The following is a 17,915-nucleotide window of genomic DNA, read 5'->3' as shown; positions in this document are numbered from 1 at the left end:
AGAAGAGAAGAGAAGAGAGAAGAAGAGAAGAGGAGCCAGAAGAAGGAGAGGAAGGAAGAAGAAAAAGAAGGAGAAGAAGGAGAAGGAGAGAAGAAAAGAAAAGGAGGAGAAGGAAGAAGAAGAAGGAGAAGGAAGAAGAAGAAGAAGAGAAGAAGAAGAAGAAGAAGAAGAAGAAGAAGAAGAAGAAGAAGAAGAAGAAGAAGAAGAAGAAGAAGAAGGAGAAGGAGAAGGAGAAGGAGAAGGAGAAGGAGACGACGACGACGAAGAGGAAGAAGAGAGTGTACAAATAAATTATGATGAGTCTGAAGAAAACGAACAGATGACATAGTGAACAATGAGGGGTACTGAACACAAATGGAATGGTCAGGAATGGCTTCACTGAGGAGGTGTCATTTAAATCCCACCTAAAGGATAAGGAGTTTGTCTTTTAAAAAAATGTGTGAGTTGATATCTGGGATGCACAAGAGCATCCCAGGCAAAGAGAAGAATGCAAAAGCCCTGAGGTGGGATGGTCTGACTCATATGAGGAACTAAAGGAGCAAGAAGGCGGAAAGTAGAAGGAGAAGAGGTGGGAGAGTTCAGCCAGGCACCCAGGACACGCATGGCTTATTAGTAGTAGTGGTAGGTATTTCATTCTTGATGAAATTTTTAAAAGTCTTTAAAGTATCCCTGACTGGCTGAGAAAAAGTGGTATCAGGAGGCAAGAGTAGAAACAAGAAGACTGCCCATTGAGCAATAGCAGTGAAGCTGTGAGACACGAAAGAGACTTAACCCAAAATAGTCAGCAATAGAGATGGGTCACAGAAGTGCACAGATTCAAGAGATGTGCAGGCAGTAAAGGAAAAATGGATGAATGAGATGTGAAGGGAAGAAAAATCAAGGAAGACATCCTGGCTTTGGAATTTGGAATTCAGAGTAGACACTAGTACCAGGGGATACTCAAGCGGAGAGAGGATGTGAACAACTTGGCTGAGGAAAATAGAGACATCAAGAATACTGTTTTGAAAACATTAAATATGAAATAACTGTAAAACAATCAATTCCCAGCAGACATTTCAGTGTGACAGTCCACAGGAGAAGACTGAACTTTAAATACACATTTGAGTCATAGATATAAAGATGGTATTTAAATCCCCAGGAGAAGATAAGATTTCCTGGGGGAAAAGTAAGCTAGAGAAGGACTCACACAGAGCCCTGGGGGTATTTCAGCATCTGGAGGTGCAGTAGAAAAGGAGATAGTGACAGAAGAGGAGAACCAAGACAGTGTGGCAGCATGAAGGCCAGGATTGTTTCATGAAAAACTAGAGGCAAAATTAAAGAGAAAAGCAGCCGCTGAATTTGGCAATATCTAGGTTGTTAGTGACCACTGTGAAAACGGTAAATTAGATTGCTGGAAACAAAAGCCATCCTGGAACATATGGGAGTGAGTGAGGGATGCAATGAAGGGTGTACCTGGCCAAGGTGAAAGACAATGTAATTTACAGTGAAGAGAATGTGTTTTCATTGCCTAAGAAAGGTTTTTGCTTTTTGTTTTGTTTTGTGTTACAGGCTTGAGGATCTTGGCTTAAAACAGTTCACTGTGGCTGAACTCTTCACTCGCATATTCATCCCAACCTCCTTTTTGCTGGTGTGTATTTTACACCTTCACTATTTCCATGATCGGTTCTTGGAACTCACAGACCTGAATTCCATTCCCAGCAAAGAAGACAGCGCCATCTACAGGTGAGTGAAAGCAAGAAACACGCGCCTCCTGTTAATGGGAAGGAAGCCTTAATTTCCCATCTTCCCTTAGCCACCTTGCAAGAAGCCGACAATCTAACTTAGACTTTCAACCTTGAACTTTCCATAAGTATCAACCTGTGAGTGAAAAGAAGAAAGTTGTGGGATATTTGATGACATTTTTTTAAACAATTGGTAATAATTTGTGTATGACTGATTAATGTAAAGTGCCCATGATAGTCAGATAGTCAGAGTAGATTCAGAGTAGCTGTGCAGAGTCCAACACTTTAGAGTTGGTGATGTATATTTTGTGTCAAAACTGGTGGTGTGTTTTAGGAAATTTACATATTCTAGCTAACTCAAAGGATGAGCTATCTGTTGTGATGACAACCAGTAAGGAAGTGATTGTGTGTGAGAGTCCACTAAAACATTGTGAGCAGAATTTGTTGTTTTGACATCAGTAAGTATTAAATGTTTACAAGCAATAGAGGGGGTGTTGCTCTTCCCACCCATGTGTATTGAAACCACAATGGATTATTGCAAATTCTTCAATTGGTTGTATTACAGGAAAATTACCATAGTTCCTCTAATGAATGTTAATACTGATTTTCTTCTCTGTTACATAGTTAGCCTATGATTCAGGTTTGGGAAAAACACTTGTTGAATAACTAAGAAAGCCAAGGGCTATATTAAAGAATACAGATGCTACAGTTCAAAATTCCTTTTAACTCTTTTTCATGGGAAAAAAATGAGTACATCAAAAGAAGATGAAGTATTTAGTATTTTATCATGCACAAACTTTCAGTTTTCTGCTATAGTAAGAGCTGGAATTATGGATAACTCCAAAACACTTTTATTTGATGGTGAAAAACATTTTTAAATTTTTATCTATTTACTTATGACTAGCAGTTTTTTTTCCTTGCTGTGTTTTGTTGAACCTAAGGTTACATTTAGTGTTCATTCTAAAGCATATTCCAAATGGCTATCAGTGTGTCAATGGCCCCCAACAAATAGAGCCAAGAGGCACCAGCCAGTCTATATTTCTTATCCTATCTTGCAACCATAAATAATCAAGCTCAGCTAAAACCTATCACCTCCCCATGCCCCAGAAGGAGAAGGGTATGGATGGGGTAAGTGGCTGCCTTCAATGATAATCAAACATTCAGAAATATAAAGTAGTTTATAGGCTTATCAGAATGATCATTTTATAGGGTATATAAATGTCTTATCACTATGTTGTATACATGAAATTAATATAATATTATATGTCAACTGTAGTTGAAAAATAAATTTAAAAAATAAAGCAAAACTGTAAGAGAATGAGAAGTTTGGGGACCCCTAAGAGAGGCAAACCTGTTGGCAGGAGAAATAACTCTAAAAGTTTATAAAAACAATGCCACATAGAAAAGTGAGTTGTCAATAATTAGAAAAATTGTTATTTAATGATTATTTTGAATGTTTGCAATACCTGTGGACAAAACTAGAATTTGATATTTAACTTTGATAATACAACATGCTTTATTTAATTACAAACCCTCATTATATTTTTAAAAAGTCATATTCAATAATCAAGAATAATCTTTCAGTCAACACAGTAGATTTGAAGTATTTGTGAAAGAAATATAATTATTGCTAATTGCTAGTGATACCATTGTAATTTTTTTCTTTTAAATCCCTTTTTTCCTTTGCATCTTTATTTTCTTCTTGTTAAAAGTTTCTCCAGTGTGTAGAAGTTTGCTTGCCATTATCCTTTACTATCATATATCTGAATCATCTTTCATACAATCAAGTAGAAATATGTCACAGTTCTTCCATAAAAACACAGATTTTCAGGACCATAATGTTATAGGAAACAATACAACTCAACAAAGGTTTTACCAACTTAAGGACTCACAATTTTTGAGATGTATGGTATGTGAAAACTGAATTCCCTTTAAGTATATATTGGGTTGGCCAAAAAGTCTGTAGAGTTTTTTTCCATAAAATAAAAGACACATTTTTCATTTTCAATAATAACTTCATTAATATGGAGATTTTAAGTGTATCTCCCATGTGGTAGAACATTAGATGTTTTCAATGAACGTCTCAATTTGAGCTCTATCAACTTCAACTGGTCTACCTGACCATGAAGCATCATCCAATGAGGCATACCCAGCACAAAACTTCACACACCACTTTTGACATGTTTGATGAGTCACAGCACCTTCTCCATACACTGCACAAATCTTTTTTTTTCATTTCATTGTATTTTTATCTTTATTGAAATAACATGCCAGAAATGGCTATTTTCTTCCATCTTTCATATTAAAATGGCTACACAAAAGCTCACCAATTTTGGTGTTTTTAAAAAATGCACATTGATATGACAGCTGTCACAATACAATCTAACAAAATTGTTTTAAATGAAATTAAAGAAAACTAAGAGCTACTAGAGCCATCTTACAAAAAAAAAGATAAATTTTTGGCTAACCCAATATATTAAAATGCATTTGTGGTTTGATGGAAAAAATGAAAAATATAGTGGTTTATAATATTTCAAGTTACTGAATCACAAAACTTTGCCAAATAATATGTATGAGGGTCCATGGCTTGAAAATGAATAAAAGCTAATAAGATGAAGCCAATAATTAAATATAGCATTCCATTAAGTTATTTTCATGACTTGGTTAGTAACAGATATTGAATAAAATCTTAGGTAGTATTAGAAGGTCTAGAAGTCTTTCAAATGGAGTTAAAGTTAGTTTTGTGGAACTAATGAAGATGAAGAGCAGTATCATTGGTGTTAACAGCAGTTCTCCATACAAGACACCCACTGGGAGAGTTTGGAGCATTTCCTGTGTCAGACCATGGCTCAGACAGCAGCATCATTTAGCTAGCAGCTACCAAGTCATATAAGGGACATCACTTCAACATTTCCTAAAAATAAAAGATAATTGAATAAAATATTATTTAATCATATAGGTTCCAGAGAAGGACTACAGACAGCCTCATGTCAAGAGGCTGTTTTCTCTTTCCTTAGCTGTTACATTTACAGCCCTTACTCTCCCCACCATAGAAAGAAAAAAAAGATCTAAATGACCTGTAACAGTTTGAGGACACTGCTTGTCTTCCTCACAGCTTTGGTTTATCACTAAGCACTCCTTTAACAGTTCATTTTCCAATAAAATTTAACAGGTGATGAGAAAATATATAATGTCAGCTATTAAAGAGTTTAGATACATGGATTTCATTTTTAGTTCTGTAGGGAGAAAAAAAGCCTTCCAGAAATTTGAAGAAATTTGAAGCACTCACTCTAATTTAGTATTTTGGAATTCATACAAGAGGAGTTTAATATAAAAGTCCCCAAATTTTAACTTTAAATATATGATATATAACCCATCTTTTTAGCAACTCCTTCCCATTGCAGTATTTTTCTTACTAATAATGTTCCACATATATCTGGAGTCCTAATCATTGATGACATTAAAGTTGAAATGATAAAGAAAAAAATATTTTCAGAGTTGAGATTGTCATACTTTGCTTTCTCTCTCCTACCTCTTTAGCAGATACTTCAATAAAGAGGACCCACAAACTGGGAATAATGAATTCAATGTGTTCCTTAACTGAGCAAGCACTATTGTTTCTACAAAGATTCAACTGATCTTGTCCTGTTTTGTCCATTGCATGCATGTGCTATGTGTGTGCTATGTGTATTGTACCCATAGGCAGTCTAGGGAACTGTCACACACCTGGAACAAAAGTATCATGTTCCTCCTTACTGAATTTGCAGTTAGCATTATGTAAAAGTTTTATGATATACATAAGAAGAAAATATTACTATTTCTTGTTGGTATTCTTAGGGCTATCATTTCACTTATATATTTATAAAATATACAATATTCTACCACAATTATAATTTTGACATTATACATACTTAATAATAATGTACTCATGATTTAAATATCCATCACTGTAATTTGTCTATAATTTGCTTTAGAAAGTATTGTGATGCATATAGAAATAAAATGACTTCTTTTAAATTTCTGTTTTAGAAAACCTTTAAAACAGTATGTTAATATGGTGACTTACTAGGACTTTTTTTCACATTTTTTTAAATGTTGTTCAAGTGTGGTTGTCTCCATTTTCCCCTTACCACTCTCCCTGACCCCAGCCATCCCCACTTCCCACCCTTAATCCTACCACATTTTGGTTTTGTCCCTGTGTCCTTTATACATGTTCTTGAATTTTTTTTAATTCTGGGAAAGGAACAAGAATTAATCTTTAAGATTTTATTTTATTTGATAAGCATAGTATGAAAATGTAAGCATTACAAATTTTTAATAAAGTGTGTAAGATGGTAAGGGACAAGAAGAATAGAGAGACTTGTTATATTCAAGCATTTTTCCTGAATATGTCCAATTTCATGCTGCTACTGAATCTCACCATCCAGACTGTTCTTCAGTGCATGAAACATGTGATAATGACACACCTGATGCTCTAAAGCTTGCGAGACACGGTCTACTTCATTCGTCTCTAACAATCTTCTCTTTCTCTCTCCACCTGTCTCCCCATTGCCACCGCATGCAATCTTGTGCTTCTACCTCTCACCTCATAGCCATGCCAAAGTCAATGGGCGTGTATATCTAATAATAAATAGGTGGGTACTTCAATGTTTTATCTCTTATTTTTGTTAAAAAATGGTTAAACACTTTACTGTTTTATAAGTGAAAAATTATATCATCAAGTAGTAGATGATGATTTTCAGGTATGCTCATGGATGTATTTTGCAAATCAAACCATTTGATGTTTATACCAAATGGTGCTGCCAAGTGAATTCGGAGGTTGATAAGGGTCTTCAGCTGGTGCTCAGCCTTTTGTCTTAGTTCCAATGTATGTGCCATTAATTTCATTCTTTGGTAGAATTAGTTCAAGGATTGCCTGGGAGCTCATCTTTCTCTTGAACACAAAGTTGAGAGCTCAGCTCAAGAACCACCTCCTCCACAAACTTGCCCATAAGTGCCAACTTCCCAGCTAAATGGAACTGCCCTTCCTCTGAATTCCCATAGCCCTTTCTCATTGCTGCCTCCTGACACTTGCCTCCCAGCCCTCTGGCTGCCTGCTTGTCTTATCTCCCTGGCCAGAGGTGTCAGCTCCTCAGGCCTGGAGTCCCTGTATAAATCACCAAGGTATCCACATATCACCTACCTTGAGGCCTTACCCATTAGTTGACCCTCATTATATATTTATTAATAAAATGAAAATAGTCACAATAATATATGGTGAAAAGAAAATTAAAACATCAATTTCTTCAAATATATCTCTACCTAAAAGATCAACATATTGTAGAATGATACTTTATATCACTAGATTTCATAATATATTTGCATACCACAAAAGACACAAAGATGGGCACTGAGACATGGCCCTATCTTAGATACATGTCACCTAGCTGGGGAGATAAAAATGCAGATGACTACACATAATGAAGAGTCAGCATTGATAGTATTATGTATATATTTGTCCTCAAGTGCCCAAGAGTACAAAGTAAAGATTCTTTTGGATCTCATTTACTAAAACTATTTACACTTTATTAACTAGATGAGTTAAAATATCCATTCCCATAACTTTATCATTAACAATAAAGCCAGTAATTTTAGTAATAGAAACACTTATTTTAAAGTAAATTAATTAACAACATAAATCTTTGAAAGATTTGTTAGTTTTGTATTCTATTCACTTGTAGGTAAAATTCTAAGGCTGACAACCAAATAGCAAACTTCAGGAGGTAGAACTTTTTTAAAAAATGTGAAAAATGACTATATCATTGTGCAGACTGCAGAAGAAAAAGGCATGAAAACTGGTTGGTTGCTTTTGGAAGCCAGTTTGTTGACAACTTAAGAGTGCAAGCCAACCTCAGGGTTTTAGCTGATAGATACAGAAGTAAACTATAGACTCTAACTAGAAATCTTGAGCAACCTTCCAAACCTAAGGGACTGTTCTCTCTTTCTCTCTCTGTGTTCCTCATAAAATATTTACCATTTGCTTTATGAAGAGATGGCTGGGACACCAAAAAGGACAAGAGTTGTTTTGATGGACTCAGTAGGCAGAGCCTGATGCAAGTTTTGGTCCTGATTGTCCCAGACTTATCATCTGAGAGAAATCTATGCCTGCTACCCCAAGTCGCAAGGCCTGTGAATTCACCTAGGAGTTCTAGAATGGTCAAGGCTTAAAGCCATCTAAAATGATTAAAACTTCAAAGCATTCCAGCATTGGCCCTATCCTCTTTCTAATGGAATCTCTCACTTATATCTGAATGTTTACATGTTAATAAAGGCCAAAGCTATGCCCCAGAGAAAACATTACCAAACAAACCCATCTCTCAGTATGTGTGTTCAGTTTTGAATAGGGCCTACTGTTGATTAGAATGATAAGGTGAATGCTTTTACTATGCTAAGCTTTATTTTTCCCATAATTTATTTGTTTATGTACACTGTTGTTTTTTTGTTTGTTTTACAAGAGAAATAATGTGTTTATAAATGCAAGTTCTGGATGAGAGAGTTAGCTACATTCAACTACTGGGTTGATTAAAATTTAGACATTACCTTATAAAGTATGAGGGAGAGTAAAGTGTTGAGGACAGTGGATGACTGATAAAATTGTGATGATACAAGTTATTGTGGGGAATATCTAGCTGAATTAGCAATCAGTATATATTAGAATACTTTTAGTAGGAGTAATAGTTATTTTCCCCACATATACAGAAACAGAAGCAGTCCCATCCTGACTTGTAGTTTGTTTTGGAGGAAATAGTACCACATGTGTTTAAGATGTGGTATTTAATTTACAAATCACTTGCTCCTCTGTATACAGTCTCAAAAACTGCTTATAAATTCTATAAACTAATATGAAATGGTATAAATATCCTACTTTATATATTAATTATATTATAAACACTATAAACTTGTAAGACATCTTTTTTCTAGTAGTCTAATGAATGGAGTGAATAGTTTACATTACCACATATTCCAAATCAGAATAGTTATAAATGGAATCTAGATGGAAATTTTTGCAAAAGTAGAATTTCCATTTTTTTTTAAGATTTTATTTATTTATTTTTAGAGAGGGAAGGGAGGGAGAGAGAGAGAGAGAGAGAGAGAGAAACATCAATGTGCAGTTGCTGGGGGTTATGGCCTGCAACCCAGGCATGTACCCTGGCTGGGAATTGAACCTGGGACACTTTGGTCCCCAGCCCGCGCTCAATCCACTGAGCTATGCCAGCCAGGGAATTTCCATTTTTTAATAGGAACTAACTTAATATGTGGCTTTTCAAAGTCAGTTTCTAGTACAGAATTAAACCTCTTCAGTTCTCCATACAATGTAATTTATTTCTCTTTTTTCAAGTAAGAATGACTCTCTAGTGCATAGAATTTAATCACCAAACATTCAATGAATTGTAGTACACACCAAGCACAATGCTACATTTTGCAAGGGATATGAGTAGAGTAAGACTGGATTTCTGCCTCAAGGGGAGAGTCCTCAGAATCATAATTAGATAAAATGATGTAGGTATACATAGAGAAACGTACACATGGAGAACTCTACAAAGCTGTGGAAGCATAAACTCATGGAAGCATGAGTGGATGAATAAACAGATAAATATTGTCTGTTTTGTTAACATGTAAAAGGAGATAGAGTCAGTGAGAGGATTTTATTTAACAAGTAGTAAAAAGATTAAAGCTTAGAGCCTGGATTATAATAAAAACAAGGCCACAAAGTTACAGGCATGGTTAAAGAAAATGCAGAGGAAAATGAACTCCCTGTGGGAAAGGGCATGAGAAATGGTATGGTTGATGAAAGTAGGAGAAAGGAGGCTCCTCTGATAATCCAGCTTATCACCATGTCTGTGTGGAGGCCCTTCTTATAATGATTAGGTAATTCACATGTGACAACCAGTAAAAAGTTATCAGGATTCTAAGTTCCTTAGCTGGATGTTTTAGGGAATGTTTTTAGTAGAGTGTAATTTGTAATGTAGCTTTTGAAAAATCAAGATTCTTTTTTTTAATTTGCTGGGGGCGGGGAGGCTAAATTAAGGTATGCATTCTTTCCTGGAGAATCAGTACAGCTGTTGATTATAGTTCTGTCTGCCAGCATTGTGCAGACAACCCACCTCTACAGCAGCCCACCCGTCAGGGAATGCAGTGGCAGCGGATGACAGGGAGACCACAGAGTGCTCAGAATGTTGACAACACTGGAGATAGATTCAGGAAGAAGAAACATTTGCTCTTTTTCTTTGGGGTGGTCATTTTAATACAAAAGCTCTGTTAAAGAATGTCCTGGTGACAGAATTGCAGTCCAAATACAGCACTTCCCTCAGTGTCTGGGGTCATGTGGTCCTTTGCAAAGACATGTTGCTAATTTTGCCTCTTCATTAGCATGAATTTATCATACAGAGTATCAAAACAGTATATGAAAATAAATCTATTATTAGCAGATAGTTGCTTACATTAAAAATATTCTTGAGTCTAAAACACTGTTTAAGCCCTTAACAGAAATCACCATTAATTTTCGCAACATCCTATGAAGTAGGCACTGTTATTCTACTTTACAGGTCAGCAAATTGAGCCTTAAAAAATGGGGTAAGGAGTTTTGCCATGTCACTTAGCTAGTAAGTTGTGTAGTTGAGGCTTGAATCTAAGTCTTTCTGATTCCAACAAACATGTTTTTAACAATATTCTGTATTACCTCCAAATATGCTGTGATAAAAATGAAAAAAAATGAAAGGATTCACACAGGTGTCTTTTTAAAATAGTAAGCTCCAATTGTTCATTGAAAATATTTTCATCTATTCATGTTTTATAGATGAAGGTTTTCTTGGTGAAATGTCTCAGCTAGTTAAACTCCTAAACTAACAAATAATATCCTGATACGTGTTTTCCCTTCTTTCTGTTTTCATCATTTATTACAAGCTCACAAAGCTATATTATACTAGAGGGCACCCAGGACTTGTTTCCTTATAAGGATTATGTCAAAGCAAAATCAACAGCATTAGACACAGAAATCCTCTTCTCTCCCCAGCATTACCCAGTCCCAGACCTCCGGTAGATTATTAGTACAAGTTTCCAGAAATAGATCTTCTGGATATACTTTCAAAAGGTTTACTCTGATGTCTTCCTTTGAGTCTTTCATTCAATAATTTTCCCTCAATATATAGTGCATGGAAGGATCCTTTGGGGCCTTGCTGCTTGAGGACTTTTATTAGGTAGTCACAGTGGCATGTGTAGAAACAGCCTCATCTCTGTGTTTTACTCCATAAACAGCACTAATTATTAGAAAGTTGTTTTGTCAGTGTCAGGTCATGTCAGTGTCAATGTAGACATTAGGAATGTGCTCTGATATGGTCATACTTCTCCAGTAAAAGCTGCCACATTCCTGTCATAATGGAAAAGTTATCTTCTCACTTACAGCGTGCAATCCCCTGACAATGCTGAAGAGAACATATAAATATTGACAATTGTATAAAACCTGACTGTGTTTACATTTAATACTGTTTAATATGTAGAGTTCCGACAAAGCAGAAATGTACACTGAGATGCAATTTGCCATTGCTGGTGTGTGTAAGCTTCACTGTTGCAGTTTCAGGACTGGGAATTTTCCCAAAGATGGGAGGGTCAATTGGCTAGCTATAGAAAATATGTCAGCATATCTCCTTCCACCAATCTGAAATATCCACAGAACAGTATATCTTCATTCAATTAACAATTTGTTTCTGGCATTATTTAACTTAACTGCTTGACACTCTGTTAAAAGGAATTACCTTTGAATGATAACCTCTCTAGAAATCAAAGGACAGTGTAGATTCATTACAACAATTATCCAACATCATAAGCATGTTTCAAATATAACAACAAGTTGCAAGTAAGCTTAGATTTTTACCTAGCCAAGTTTCCTCATTTTATAGAAAATAAATTAAGTTCCAGAAAGGTTAAATAATTTATTCAGGGCCCACAATTATACAGACAGAATAACACTATTAATTGTCCATCCTGCTACAATGAAGCTATACATAGATTAATTACAACAAATGGAGAAGGCTACCAGGGTTTCTAGTAGACCTTTTCCTAATACCAACTTTATTGCCCACCAATGTTCCTTCAAATGTTCATTTGAATATGAATAAAAAACTTTTTAAAAACATGAAGGGAAAGATCACCCTTTTTACCATCCACTGTGAAAAGAGCTGTACTGCCCCTGCTGTTGTCCCAGGTCAGTATGGCGGCACCACCCCTCGTTCTCACTGGGCACTCACATGCCATCTTCTCCAGGCTAATACAGCAGGTTACACCTGTGTCCATGAACAAGGACACAATGCAGACATCCTTCTCCTGACAGCATTTAGCATCCACCTCATACACTTCAAATGATGTCAGAATAGGAGGAGTCTATGCAGAGAGTGACTGAAAACACACATCAGTTAAGATTTTTTTAAACCTATATAAAATGTGAATGACTTGATTGTCATGGGATCGTTTGCTGCATTACTAAAAAAGCATGACATGGTTTGCCTCTGTAGTTTATATGTTCTCTCCCTTACAACCTGCAGTCCTATCCACTCTCAAGTCAGTTGCCAAGCCTAGGGCTCCTAGCAGAAGCACGCTATTGATGCCGCACTGGAATGCATTTGCATTAGGACTTATTGCAACCAGCACACAGGAATGCAATAGTGGATGATGTGTAGCATGATGTGTGATCTCTGATACTCCTTATAATTCTTCTGTTCTCATCTCCTTTTTTTCCTTTCTATTTCAATTACTTTGAGCAGCATCAAGAAAAAATTACCAATCCACCAAAATGAGTAAGTCCCCCTGTGAAGCCATGAAATGCTTGCTTTACATGATGCCATTTCATGCTTCTACATCCTAAACTCTGACCATTTTCTCCTCTGGGAGAAATGTCAAGTTTAGGTGTTGATAGCTCTCATTACTGACTAATCACTACAACCTGAATTAGAAGAGATAACAAAACCTAAGTGAGCTTACAGATTGTTTTTAGAAAGAGCTTTTTTAAAAAAGTGACAAGATGCTAACAACCCTACATTGCAAGGCCTGTGCACACGCACTGATGTTCATTTTTGTTCCTCCTCCTTTAACTTGCCCTTCACTCAAATGTCCCCTAGCACTCATTCCCTTTCTGACTCAGCTGCTCTCTGCCAACAGACTGGCCCATCCTGAAGGAAGTCTTCCAGACCTTGCCATGATGAATCTGACCGCCAGCCTGGATAAACCAGAGGAGAAGCAGTTGTCTGAGTTTGGTGAAGAAAAAACAGAGAGATTCTCTGAAAAAATGGAGAAGGGCAAGCTTAGGAAAGATAGTGAGGAGGATGAGGAAGATGAAGATGAAGAAGGGGAGGAAGAGACATCAGGTAATCCACCCACTACCAGTCACATGGTGGCTGAGAGCCCAGTGAATGAAACACTGGCTTGCACCAAACAGATATATATGTGTATCTGACCAATCTAGAGAAATAAAACTTGGAGTGTGGTATTTTGGTTGCTATAGTTACAATATTGCTGTTTCGATTGCTGCAATAATTTTCTTATAAATCTGACTTAGAAGAGGAAAGCAGATAGCTGATTATCAGCTACTGATCCACAGTGGTGATCCTGGCATAGACCAGAGGGGCCTGGCTCTCACCTGCACTCAGACAGAAACCTCAGACAAGATGTTTCCTCTCAGAACACATTCAGGCAGCTGTGTAGAATTTCTGAAAGTTCTAGACATGGACTTTTTAAAAACATCCTCAAAGAAATTATTTTATGTTTTTCCATGAAACTGATCATTAGGATTATATTTCTAATCCTGCCCTAATGTTTCAGGACATGGGAACTGCAGGAGAAAATGAACAATCAGATAATTATCATTTCAGGTCAACTCCTCAAGATGTTTTTGTGTCATTGTTATTTAGATTTTTTCCTTTTATTCTTTAGGCTCTTCTGTCCTATTTTTCTTCATGGATCTAAGATAATATTTTAACAGGACATGCTGAGAACAGATGGCCTCAGTGACCATGACACGTTGTCTGACAGAGACTACAATGTGGCAGGCTTAGTGTGTCCAGTAGTTCCCCCAAAGCATGGGAGAAACCAGAAAACAGAGCCCTTGGGAGTGATGTTCTGGGGCTGCAACAGTAGTAAGATGCTGCACTTGTCTTTCCTGTGCTCTGTGCTTTACAAAAGTAGAAAATAAAAAAGCACAAGGTGGAAGGTACTTCCCAAAAGTAAACTCCCCTAAAACCTGGTCCCTTTCACCCACTCATCTCAGAAGATCCTGTGAGAAGCCCAGAAATGTTCTCTCCATATCCGAGCAGTGTGTGTTCCTCAGTGTGGAGGGAGAACCAAGTGCTGTGGGACCAAGGAGTCAGGGTGAGGATTTTGTTATACTGCTTTAACACAAGTTTGAGTTTTACTAATAGGGTCTCACCAAAAATTGGACTGCACCTGTTCCCTAACTCCCTTAGTACCTGTCATCTCCACTTCTGAATTGTGCCCAATTAGGATGTAAAGTTTTGTACTGACTATCATCTGAGCAGCAAGGAAGCACTTTTTTCACAATAACTAAAACCTTACTTAAACTTTCAGAACCAAGTACACTGTTTCATCCACCCAAGGTATGCAAAGATGTTACTTAAAGAGACAGCTGTCATTATCTGCCTGGGCTTGTGAGCTTTTGTCTATGAATGTGGTGTCATATTGATTGCACAAAATAATCCTGTTGTTACTGTCATTCTGAATAACAGGACAGTCCTTCTAAACAGAAGCATCTCTCCAGTCAGTATATATTACTCCTTGGCATGAAGTAGAAAAAAGAAAATCACTAATCTGATTAAAAGTTATTATTAAAATAAGTCTGACCATGTTTTTTGAACTGAGATTGGGTCATTCTGGTACTCAGTGTTCACCTTCATTGGTGGGAGGTGCAGGTTCTTCCTACTTGTGGCAGCACAATACCTGGCTTGCTCCTCCAGGCCACTGGTGAGCTTTATCAAGCCCCTAAAAGGAGAATAGTGCTTTAGAAGCAAGACTTTGGCAAGAAAAATGTCATTTAGTTGGAGCTTGTATTACTTAATATTCCCGAGAAATTTGGGAATTATAGCTCAGCTTTAAGAGCAAATAAGGTCAAAATTCTTTCTCACACTAATTTAATTAAAAAGTAGATAAAAGTAACCTTGCCTCTCAGAGTCTCAGTATGCAATGTCAAAGCCATCGTCACAACATGGGATTCTTAGACCACCTTGTGCCAGATTTTGATAGTCCTCGAATGCACCCACTACGGTTATTTTGCATCTTCTTTTTCTAAACTGAAAGTCACAAGATATGCTTTAAATAATAATGCAAAGAAAAAAACCCAAAAACCTTTTCATGCTCTTGGGTGAATTACTTTTTTGCAGATTTAAGGAACAAATGGCATCTGGTGATTGACCGCCTCACTGTGCTCTTCTTAAAGTTTCTGGAGTATTTTCACAAGCTGCAGGTATTCACGTGGTGGATTTTGGAGCTACACATCATCAAAATTGTTTCATCATACATCATCTGGGTTTCTGTGAAAGAGGCAAGTGAACTTTTGCCGTATCACCAGGACAGACAGAATCATAGTCATTATGTCTCCTTTCCAACTGTCCATGATTTTTTTGAAATGCAATTCCTATTACATTAGAACATTAAGATCTAAGGCACATACACTTTATTTTACAGAAAAACAAGGGACAGATGTCCTGAGAAGAGGAGAAAGAGGCTCCTGGAATAGTTCTAATTGGCTTGTTTATATCACAGAGTTTACTTATTTTCATCTGGCCTTTAGCCAGATAAAGTGTGTGAGAGCAAGCTGCTTCTGCAGTATAAGTAAGAATTCATCTCCCTAAATTCACTTTGAGAGAAAACAATAGCTTATATTACCAAAGAGTAAACTTGGGTTCCAAAATTTAGTAAAATCTTTAGTAGAGCTCACCTTGTTTATTATTGGACTTTTTGAGACAAGACACAAAGTCTTTCAACATTATAATTACACTTCTGTTTACACTTCTGTTTACACTTCTGTAAAAAAGAGATCATTCAGCCAACAATTATTTGATGTTTACTGTAGAGAGATTAGCTTGCATTCAATATATTCAACCAACAATTTTCACATACTTCTAACTTCCCTGAGCTATTTTTGAGTGACAATTCAAAGAGTCTTTGCTCTCTAAAAATTATAATTTTGAAGTTACATAATAATATAATATTATAACTACAATATGATAAACCTAAAATGTTTCACAAATCAGTAACTAAGAGACAAACCTTAATTTGAGCTCCCCAATCTAAGTTAGAACTTTTTACCATTTCATACAAACCATCTGGAATGGTTGAGTGATCATTGCCAGGTAAGGACAAAAATGAAAGCTACTCTCTCTGTGAGATTCGTGGCTGAAAATGACATTAGCTACATTGTTAATTAACCAAGTCTATACATCAGTTAGAACTACAATCTAGCCTCATATATATATTAACTGAGAACAAAATAGTTTCAGCATTTCAATTGTATTGGTGAATTGACTAATTTAGGCAGAATTTCAGAGTCAGAATATTAATAATACAGCAATGATAAAAGGAAAACAGAAGTCATTGGGCTAAAAATTAGCAAAGGCCATTTCATGAATTGGAAAAGTTCTGCTCCTATTGTGTCTAGCATCTGAAAGAATTCTATTGATGTAAAATGGTTTAACCCTGACATGTACCTCTCTGAGTTGTACATGTTGTCACCATGAGGGGTTTCTGGACCCAAAGTATGAGTTACTGTGTGATCCTTGGGTGACATTGCCACTGAGGCATCCCCCCTCTCTCTACTAACTTTGGTCTATGGGCTGCAATCAGCATGTTCACAGCTAATTCTTACTAATGTCACTGAAGCAATGCCCCTTTAAAATGTGTTCAACTGGGAAACTTCATGCTCCTGAAGGCAAAACTCTTTATCATCCTTAGGTAATGGAAAGTCCTACAGTTATCTTAAAAAGAATCAAAATCTCACTTTATAAGTTAAAATCATCTATCCATAGAAAATAAACTCTGATCTCTTACCAAGGAAAAAGTGTCTCTTCTCCCTAGCTGCTTTGTTCTTTTTCTCACACATCCCTCCCCTCACTGTCTCCACCTCAATGAACTAACTTCTGTTAGAAACTTTCTGGACTGGACCATATAGACTGGTGGTGGTGGTAGGGTTTGGGGGATTTGACTTGTACTATCACAGGATGACCTCACACTCTGGGCTAGATCAGTTAAACCTGCCCTTTCTCTTATGGAGTCTCCTCTGCCCCTGGCTTCCCAGCATCCTCTTCGCAGGACCCTATTTTTTGGAAACCTATACTCCTCCAGACCATCCCTTTGAGCTGTACTCAGAACAGCTCCAGTCACTACCTCCCTCCTGCATTAAGTCCAAGGGCAATACTTCAGAGAGTCTCTGCTCTGCTTGGATCCCAGCAAAGCAGTGCCCTGTGCTCTGCCACCACAGCAGTCTCTCCCTCCTTGCCAGCTGAATTTTCTGGGTAGAAGTTAGATATCAGTGCCAAAACTCTGTGCTCAAACTCCAGTGTACTCATATACACACTAAGTGTGGTCCAGATTGAATCTTCCTCACTCAGAACTTTGAGGAGAGAATGCAGCCTCCCTTCATCTTGGGGTTAGGGGATAGACAGAATCATCCCCCTACAAAGAAATTCCTTCACACTTCCCCCTCCCCCACTGTGCTATCATCTCTCCTATCTTAACCCATTTATTTTCTCCTGGAGGGCTTTTAAGACCCCTAAATAGGTTCCATTCAACTGTTTTGTAATTTCTACATGTTGATTAGCACCTTATTTGGAATGTTACATCACCATCTGTTCTAATTTAGTATCTCAAGACACTTTGACCTAACACCTTTCTATACCAAGTACACTTGGGCAAGAAAGACAAACACTATTATTTGTTCTTGAAAGGAGCTATGTGCTAATCCAGAATGTGATGTGTCTGCATTTTACCTGATTATAACAAGAGAGAGTGTTCACATCAGAATGGCTATAGTGCACAATTCCAGGGGCACATTCACCTGGGAAAAGCAGCCCTGAGGTCCTGCACCTCTGAGATGCCATTTTACACCTGTAGCGACCTCTTCTGCTTTGAACACTTGACTCATCTCAATAGGAGAGA

The 17,915-nt window shown here is 37.0% G+C and overlaps 1 protein-coding gene across 1 annotated transcript in view; it reads left to right on the top strand.

Annotated features, from left to right (window-relative positions):
- The window catches only part of PIEZO2 (piezo type mechanosensitive ion channel component 2), a 427,386-nt gene that overhangs the window by 303,640 nt on the left and 105,831 nt on the right, over positions 1–17,915 (top strand). Inside the window, 4 exon segments of the mRNA XM_036009325.1 lie at positions 6,314–6,355; positions 12,518–12,550; positions 12,912–13,117; positions 15,143–15,303. Of these exon segments, the coding sequence (XP_035865218.1) occupies positions 6,314–6,355; positions 12,518–12,550; positions 12,912–13,117; positions 15,143–15,303 (442 nt within the window).

The sequence above is a fragment of the Phyllostomus discolor genome, chromosome 9, assembly GCF_004126475.2.
Source record: "Phyllostomus discolor isolate MPI-MPIP mPhyDis1 chromosome 9, mPhyDis1.pri.v3, whole genome shotgun sequence".
NCBI classification, from domain to species: domain Eukaryota; kingdom Metazoa; phylum Chordata; class Mammalia; order Chiroptera; family Phyllostomidae; genus Phyllostomus; species Phyllostomus discolor.
The sequence above is the reverse complement of the archived record's forward strand: the minus strand, read 5'-3'. Positions and strand labels throughout refer to the sequence as shown.